This window comes from Zootoca vivipara, chromosome 5 (genome assembly GCF_965207765.1).
Source record: "Zootoca vivipara chromosome 5, rZooViv2.hap1.1, whole genome shotgun sequence".
In the NCBI taxonomy this organism is placed as follows: domain Eukaryota; kingdom Metazoa; phylum Chordata; class Lepidosauria; order Squamata; family Lacertidae; genus Zootoca; species Zootoca vivipara.
The window spans coordinates 40,847,539-40,856,755 of NC_142588.1; the positions used below are offsets into that span (position 1 = coordinate 40,847,539).

General features: G+C 43.1%; 1 protein-coding gene across 4 annotated transcripts in view; it reads right to left on the reverse strand.

Annotated features, from left to right (window-relative positions):
* The window catches only part of FANK1 (fibronectin type III and ankyrin repeat domains 1), a 31,193-nt gene extending 22,095 nt beyond the window's left edge, over positions 1 to 9,098 (reverse strand). Inside the window, exon 1 of one of the 4 annotated variants that reach the window (XM_035138386.3) lies at positions 8,901 to 9,098. In XM_035138386.3, coding sequence (XP_034994277.1) covers positions 8,901 to 8,916 — 16 coding nt within the window. In that variant the 5' untranslated portion in view covers positions 8,917 to 9,098. Of the gene's footprint in view, positions 1 to 8,843 lie in introns of all 4 variants that reach the window. The other 3 variants (XM_060274819.2, XM_088670436.1, XM_060274822.2) reach the window with 3 other exon arrangements.
* Positions 9,099 to 9,217: the final 119 nt, after the last annotated feature.

Consider the following 9,217-nt stretch of genomic DNA (forward strand, 5'->3'; position numbering starts at 1 on the left):
TGAAGGGACGTCAGCACCTTGGAATTGGAAATGATTAATAGGACCCACAAAGGGGAGGAGGGAAGTCCAGGAGATACTTTGGAATCTTGTCTTTATGTTGTATGTTGGATATGTGATTGTAAAACTTTACTCTGAAAAAACAAATAAATAAATTTATTTCTTAAAAAAAGACTTCTTGCTTTAAAAGACAAAGCAGAAAAACTCGTTTCTGGATGGTGAGGAGGTGGGTTGGATACTCATAGGAAGCGAATGACTTTCAGTAGTGTGCAAAACTGTTCAGTTCAGGTGGCAACAGCAGCACTTTATGGAGCTGTTCAGAAAGAGCACTGAGTAGCTGAAAATATAATTTATACAACTCTATCATATGCACGCATACTTTAAAAAGAAAAACTGGCAGGGACAGTCTGGCTCCTGTCACTATCCTTTTCTAGCAGGAAGTCAATTAGCAATTGTTATAAAAGCCATAATTAGGATGCTTAAATGTATTTATAAATGCCAGATTCTGCTTAGTTTTCCTTGTTTGGTTCCTCCTTTTCCACTAATTTAGAGCTACTTCACATAATATGAAAAAATATGCGTTAGCAACATGTTTAGCAGTGCCTTCTCTATTGTCCTTTCTTTCCCAGTTGAAGACAACCTGCTAAGTGGAGACTTGGCATCTGTATTGGATTCAAATTAATTTAATATAAGTGGTGTTATTCTGATTTATATATATGCTTTTATATATGCAAATGATATTGCTGTTTTTATATATGCCATTGTTCTATTACATTGTAAATTACTCTGGGATGTCTCATAAGAAGCAATTCATGAATGAGACTGAATGATGATAGTGATTCCTGTGTGTCCCATGGCATGGTCAATAACATATATTAAATACATACATACATACACACACACACACACACACACACACACACACACAACTATAGAAATACCTTAAATAGTAGCTTTTTTAAAAAAAATACATAATATTTGAAGGGGAGATTAGTAAAGGAGCAGATAAGTGGTGAATGTAACCGCCTGTTTAGAGTACTGCATTGCAGTATACAATGGGCTTCCATTGAAAGCAGTCCAGAAATTGCAGTTGTTTCAAAACAGAGCCCCAAGATTACTAATTGATACTAGATGTTTTACCAGTTGTATTGGCTCCCAATCTCTTTCCAGGAGCAATTTAAATTGTGGCTTAAGATCACCACCTTCTGCCTCCTTAAACCTTAATATCTTATATTAAGACCCTGACCAGGGTGCCCCTGGTAACTGAAGGAAGGCATATGGTTATGATGAAGGTATTTCTAGTGCTGGCACCTCAACTATAGAACCTCATCTGGAGCCTTCTTTAGTTTTTTCAGCACAAAGTAAAAATCATGTTCTTTACTTCCTCTTTTAAGCAGTTTTTAATTAGGGTTACACCTTTTACTTTTTACATTCTTGGGCTCCATGATCACTGCAGATGGTGACAGTCATGAAATTAAAATATGCCTGCTTCTTGGGAGAAAAGCAATGACAAACCTAGACAATATCTTAAAAAGCAGAGACATCACCTTGCCGACAAAGGTCCGTATAGTTAAAGCTATGGTTTTCCCAGTATGGAAAAGTGAGAGCTGGACCATAAAGAAGGCTGATCGCCGAAGAATTGATGCTTTTGAATTATGGTGCTGGAGGAGACTCTTGAGAGTCCCATGGACTGCAAGAAGATCAAACCTATCCATTCTTAAGAAAATCAGCCCTGAGTGCTCACTGGAAGGACAGATTGTGAAGCTGAGGCTCCAATACTTTGGCCACCTCATGAGAAGAGAAGACTCCCTGGGAAAGACCCTCCCTGGAAAAGGTAAAGGTACGCCTGACAATTAGATCCAGTCACGGACGACTCTAGGGTTGCGCGCTCATCTCGCTCTATAGGCTGAGGGAGTCAGCGTTTGTCCGCAGACAGCTTCCGGGTCATGTGGCCAGCATGACTAAGCCGCTTCTGGCGAACCAGAGCAGCGCACAGAAACACCGTTTACCTTCCCGCCAGAGTATCTACTTGCACTTATGTATCTACTTGCACTTGACCTGCTTTCAAACTGCTAGGTTGGCAGGAGCAGGGACCGAACAATGGGAGCTCACACCGTCGCGGGAATTCGAACCGCCAACCTTCTGATCAGCAAGCCCTAGGGCTCTGTGGTTTAGACCACAGCGCCACCCATGTCCCGTGTCCCCTTATGCCCACCCTCAAATCAGCGGGGGGGGGGCAAGGGAACCCTCAAAGCAGCAAATGGCAGGAGAAGAGGGGGATCTTTCTGTCTGCAAAGCATAAATGGCACTGTTCTGCTGACGGAACAATCACATTAGGTCATTGAATTCCTCTCTGTTTTTGATATTTTGTTGTAAGTCATTTATGATTTTTTTATTGATGGACAGTTATATTAATCTAATAAATTATTATATTGTGAACACATCTTTGCTATACAGTATTGCATGTAGTGGCCTGCTAAGTACATACTGTGACAAATAATTACTGTAACCACCCCAAGCCCTTAAGAGAGTCATGCTTATAATTCAGGATGATTATTTAATTAACCAATTACAGGATGGATCACAGATAAAATAGGTTCCTCAAAATAGAATTTTATTTTTTTTTTTAACATACTTTTTATTAATTTTACAAAATACAAAAAAACAAAAAAACGGTACATACTTAAACCCCTTTTCCACCTCCTTCCTACCCACCCACATGGGTCCTCCCCTGCCACAGAAGTATCCCATGTTTGTGAACAGTCAGAAATGGTCCATTTTATGCTTGGATTTCTGTCCTCCTCCCCCTCCCCTGACCCCAAAGCCCCCCCCTGCCACCAGGGAGCTCCAGCAAACCAGGGCAGTACGCAGGAGGACATCCATCCAACCATCTATTGTTATACCAAAAAAAGAGAAAAATAGAAATAGGAAAAAAAGGGGAAAAAGAAAGGGCGAAGAAAAAAAAGAAAAAGAAAAAAACAATACAAAACAGAAAAATTTTTCTTGCATTCATAGTTGAAAAACCATATTTTATGGGCTTCCCCTCCCCCCCTTCCCCGGTTTTCATCCCTTTTTTATCATCTGCAACAGTTTCTTACTTTATAAAAATACACCTTTGTATCTTTTACAACTTATAAATCAATTGTTAACATTTTCATCTAATATTCAAATCACTGAAAATTCAAACTCCCATTTTCTCTTCCCGTGCCTAATTTTTTTTTCTCCCTCTATAAGCCTCCATATTTTCACATTTTCCAAAATCCATTCACTTTTAAAACTATAACTATTCTCAATTTAACCTTACATCCCCGATTACCGGCTCCACCCCCCCCAATCCAGCAAATTCCAAAATCAGCAGACCAGTTATAAACCTGTTAATCCATCCTTATAATCACAACATCCCTTTCCCTTCACCCCACCCCCTGTTTACAGTCTCTTGCCATCCAGGTCACCATACAGGACCCCTGAATTTCTTCTCTTCTCTGCATATTTTTTCCTTCTTCCCTGTGGGCGTTCTGGAGTTCCAATAATACCAATCGTGCCCCCCTCAAAGGCAGGGCACTCCATCCAACTTTTTGTAGAGTAGAGTCATCATTTTTTTCATGGTGTGTTTCATTTTGTGTTGAATCATCACAGTCCTCATCTTCATCTTTTCCTTCCCCATCATTGTCATTCTCACATTGCTCTTTTTCAGTGTCAAAAGCTTCATCTCCTAGAAAATCATATTCCGCCATCACCTCCTGAAATTTCTGCTGTAACTCCTGTCGTCGTGTCTCCTCTTGACATAACTCTATTCTTGTTTCCCACATTAAGGTCAAAACAGACCGCTGGAACTCAGGGGAACACTTTTTTGTTGACATATTTCAGTCCTGCCAAGGTCAAAACTTATCACGTGGGGTGGAATATGATCACAGTTTATTTTCTCGACTCCATTTTAACAAGCTGGCTGCATTCTTCAAGTCTTGTTAACAATAAAGTTCGAACTCACATTTCACAAGCACTTAAGCCAAAAAAGAAATTCCACAAAGTCCAGAAATACAAAGTGAAGTAAAAATTGACTTATAAATCCTGATCAACTCACTGAATTGCCTAGGCTGCCGGCTCCCGAGGGAAAGGAAGGTTTTTCTTAGGCTTTACCTCATTGCTGCAGGGCAGTCATAAACCACAGTCTCTCTCCCCTTTTCACCCTGCATCAAAGGGGATATTCTCTTTGATGCCTTTGAGGGATCCTTTTGAATTACAAATCTTCTGTTTATGGCTTCGGGTTTCTATTTACTGTCTCTTTGTTGCCGTGGGGGGGGGGTGGCTTCCTCTTTTCTCCCCTCTCTCCCAGACCAAATTGTTTTATAATCCAAATCGTGAGGTTACTTACAGTCTTTTCCAATCGTTTTATTTTCGGAAGAATCCAGCGCTCTCCGCCTTCGGCTTGAAGCTTCTCCCTGCTAGAATAACGTTGCCGCTCAAAATGGCCCCCGCGACTTCTACCCTCCTCGCTCCGGAGCTCTTATTAGAGCTAACCGAAGAGTTGGGGAGTCCGGATTGGGTCTGTGCCGAGCAAATTGCCCTCGGGACGCCCTTCCCGAGGTTCTAAGGGGCGCAGCGTTGCTCTCGCTGCCCTCCCCACTCCTAGCAGAGACGGGCCGTCTCGGAGACGAGACGAAACCCCGCCGATCGACGCTGGCGCTGAACCCGGAAGCTCAAAATAGAATTTTATCGCCTATCATGGGCAGTTCAGTTCTGGGGTGGGGGGATTAGATACAGTATAACAGAGATACAGTCATACCTCGGGTATGTTCGCAACCTGAAGCGTTCGCACTCCGCATGCAATTCGGCACTTCTGCGCATGACGTCATTTTGTGCTTCTGCGCATGCGCTGAAACCCGGAAGTAACCCATTCCAGTACTTCCAGGTTCGGCGTGGTCCATAACCCGAAAACGCACAACCCGCAGCGTTCATAACCCAAGGTATGACTATGTAAGACTGCAGTTCCACAGCCATTCATTTTACTCCAGTTGCCACAGAAAAAATACTGGAAAGCTCTATATGCCATGTAGCAGAAGTGGGAAACCTTTGGCGCTCCGAAATTGTTTAACCACAATTCCCATTCAGCCTTGACTATTGGCTAGAGTTGATGGGGGATATAGTTCATCCAGAGGGCTGTTCCACATGCATGTTATACAGGCAGCAGTGGATGGTGTGCTGGGGTTGCACCATTCACCTGACCTCTGGCTGAGTCACTACAGCAAAATGGAACAAGGGGTGTGGCAAATGTGTCTGTGCTTCTTGCAACACTTCTCTCTCTCTCTCTCTCTCTCTCTCTCTCTGTCATGGTATGCTGCAGCAACTCAACAGGAAAGAGGTAATGTGAATGGCAGAGCTCTGCCACACTGCTGCATATAGGAAAGGTGGATGCATTCAGACTTTTGTTTAAAAAAAAACCCCACAACTTCATAGATTACTAAAAAATCCAGGTTTAATTAATTTAAACAACTAATGGCATGCTGGCCATTATTTTAAATTTTTATTTAATTATGCTAATAAATAACTACATAAATAAGTGATCAGAAGTGATGACTAAATATCTTGGGCACAATTCACAATTTATTTTATTTTTAAGTTTTATATTCTCTTACAGCATTTCTCATTAAGCCAATAAGGCATATATAATATTTGTCTGACACCAAAGAAATCTAACAGCAGGAAAAGGAACATTTTTTTTCTTGGGAGAGCTGCAATAAAACCTGATAACAAGCTTGCTGGCCTTTTCCTCCTCACAGAAGTACATACTCTCTTAACAAGAAACACCTCATTTACTGAACAAACCTTTCCATTAGCAGCAACTACACACACACACGCACACGCACACACACACACATTCTTATGAAGAACAGAATACTTAACTTAAACCTTTCAGTGTAAATGTGATGAGTAGCTTAGGAAGCAAGATCTGAAAGTTCTGACATGAATAAATCACAATAAAAAACTGACACAGATATTCCATTGTTATAAAAGGCAAGATTCCAACATGAAATACAGGTGCCTATTTTATTTTATGTCTTACTAGAGCTACTGTGCCTTTCCAGCGTTCATACAACAGTTAAGTAGCCCAATAGCCTTATAAGCTGGCATGTAAAGAACTAACCACACAGATAGCCACTTTAATTTGCAGTTAACCAACTTTAATTTGTGACGCAAAGACCATAGTTATGTGTTAATAAGCTGGTAGTTTAAGTGTTTTTGCTGCCTTCTGAACAGGGGATTATCAGACCCTGATCAGAGTGTCTCCAATTTCTGAGATGCGGTGGGGGTTGCTTTAAAAGGTAAAGGGACCCCTGACCATTAGGTCCAGTCGTGAGCGACTCTGGGGTTGCGACGCTCATCTCGCGTACAGCTTCCAGGTCATGTGGCCAGCATGACTAAGCCGCTTCTGGCAAACCAGAGCAGCACACGGTAACGCCGTTTACCTTCCCACCAGAGCGGTACCTATTTATCTACTTGCACTTTGACGTGCTTTCGAACTTCTAGGTTGGCAGGAGCTGGGACCAAGCAACGGGAGCTCACCCCTTCACGGGGATTCGAACTGCTGACCTTCTGATCAGCAAGCTCTAGGCTCTGGTTTAACCCACAGCGCCACCCGCGTCCCATTGGGGGTTGCTTTACACCCTGCCATAAGTGCAAGTCTTTGAGGTGGAAGTTGTGCACCCTACTCAACAGAATGAGCAGAAATTCCCCCAAATACAAGAGGTTTGGCCAACTACATTTTGAAGTAGGTGAATTAATACACATTAACATCTGAAGAACCTCTCCCCAGTAAGACCTGAGCAAATGTATGTTTGCAGCCTTAATGAGTGAAACCCCACTGTTGAAGACTGAACAAATCATACAAAAACAAAATATTTCTCAAAGCAAAATATTCCTTTAAAGTTTGTTGGGGTGTTGTCCAGGCTCTAGACACCAATCACAATTTCGTGAAAGCACCTCCACCTCCAGTCTGGATAAGTTTGCAAAGGGTGGGTCTTAACTGTGGTCCGTTGAGGTTCGGAAGGACTGCCCTTTCACAGAGCCTTATCAACATCACTACCGCATTCCTCTGGTTTATGAAAAACCAAATAAATAGAAATAACCAGTGACTGAATTTGGGGTGATGCGGAATGTACCTGGTAAAATTTTGCTTGCTCTGATATGGTGTTGATAAGCTTTAATCATACCTAGGGTCTAAAGCAAATGGAATGTCCCCCATTCACTACTGGCCTTGACCCTGCCCACTATGGGTATGAAAAAGGTTTTCCCACCTCTGGTCTAAACAATCACTACTTTGGGATCAAGGACTTTTTTTATTTTCCCTTGCCCCTATCGTGTGAGGTTTAGTTTACTTGTATGAAAAGTTCTGTTTGCAGATGGAGGCAGTAAATCCAGCAAAGGAATGATATATTTGTTCAGAAATTAGTCAATGGGTTTTAAATGCACATTCTGAATGTTGATAAATTAAGCTCTTGTTTTCCTGAATGATGCAACTGACTATTTCTGCTAGTGATTCTTCAAGGTACCATTGTTTCATAATGAAGTCTTGTTTCTCTCATGAACAACTGATAAATAAAACTGTGTTGCAGCTTAAATAACAGGATGAAATCTAGTGGTTTACAATATAATATTGGTACGATTTCCTACCAGCTATGGAAAAATCTTTCCAGGTTTGTTCTAGTGCCTGACCTACAGAATTTCACAGCACTATTCCCATTCAGTCCTTGCTGTGCAAAATCATGCTACCCATTCCCCATTCCTCACAGTCCCCAAGTTCCTACTTTCCAGCATTTTCTTCCATCGATACCTCCTGTTCCAAGCGACATACACACTCTGCTATCTGAGGCTCACACTCCTTCATTGATTTGACATCATCATGCTTGCTGCTCCTATTCTCACTCCTACAGCTCACAACCCCAGGCGTTCCTCCTTTTTATGGATTCCAATTTTCTATTACCTTAAAAAAAAAAAGCCCCCCTTCCCTACAAACACAGAGAATATCTTACAGGTATCCCATTTCAGACATGCAACTAGCGTATCCCTTAAAGGCAGCAGGTGTGTGTGTGTTGTAATTTGGCAACTACGAAAGTAAAGGCACCCAGTATCCAGGACTCCAACTACCGGTAACTCCCATAGGCTTATCAAGCCAGAGATGGCTTGCCACCTCCTCCCTGCGCTTTTAACAGCTATAGTGACATATCCAGCTCCCAAGAGACTGCGATCTACTCCCGGTATAAAAAACACTGGCAGTGATCTACCCATTGTCATTGGAGGGAGGCGGAGCGTGCGTGGGGTGGGTGGGTGGATTGCCCAGAGTTGTTGAGCTTTTGGAGGGGAGGATTGCACAGAGGTTTTTTAGTTTCCTTCCCCCCCCCCCGTAACTTTTTGTGCATGATGAGGATCCCGCGATCTACCAGGATCAGCCGGGGATCTACCAACCGGCAGAAACCCAACGAGGTTAAGCTTCCCTTTTCACTGAATCTCCATATGCTGAGGAAAATCTGCATCCTTGACTTTTTCTGCAGATCTTGCCAGTTCGGGGAACCTTACAAAAAAAAAAAGACAACCCTATTCTACCTCCTCCCCAATCCTATGGCAAGTGCTCTGTTTAAGGCGGCGGCCTCGGATCCAAGTGGTAATGAAAAACCAGGAGACATGTTTTATGTCTGAGGGGGAAGGGGAATGAACTCTGTGCATGCTCAGGGGCATTTTTTAATTTTTAATATTATTTCAAACGCTGTTTGAGTCGTGGCTGAAACAAATGTCTCCCTCCTCATCCCTCACCCCACCCCCTGCCCTCTCAGTTTTCGACGAGGTCCTCTCACCCCTCTTCCCTTCCTCCTTCTCAGCCTTCCCGTCCGCTCCGCTACTTTTCTCCTCACCTCCGCCGGCCTCCATGAGCAGCGCCCGGTTGAGATTCCTCCCGCAGGCTGGGCCGCGCCCAGAGTCCCGTTGCCATAGCAACGCCAACGGCCTGGCCAGGAGACCAAACTAGGCCGAAGTCGAAACCAAGGGTGGAGAAAGGGAGGGAGAAAAGGCGGTAAGGAGTGGCCCATTATCACTCTGTCCTCCGCCACCCTGAATCTTGAGAATGAGCTGAGGAAGTAGCAGGAATGGGCCATGTCAGGTGCGATGCAGAAATTGGGCACGACTCGAATGCACGACTCAGATTAAGGGTCACTTAAATTAGAGTCACTAG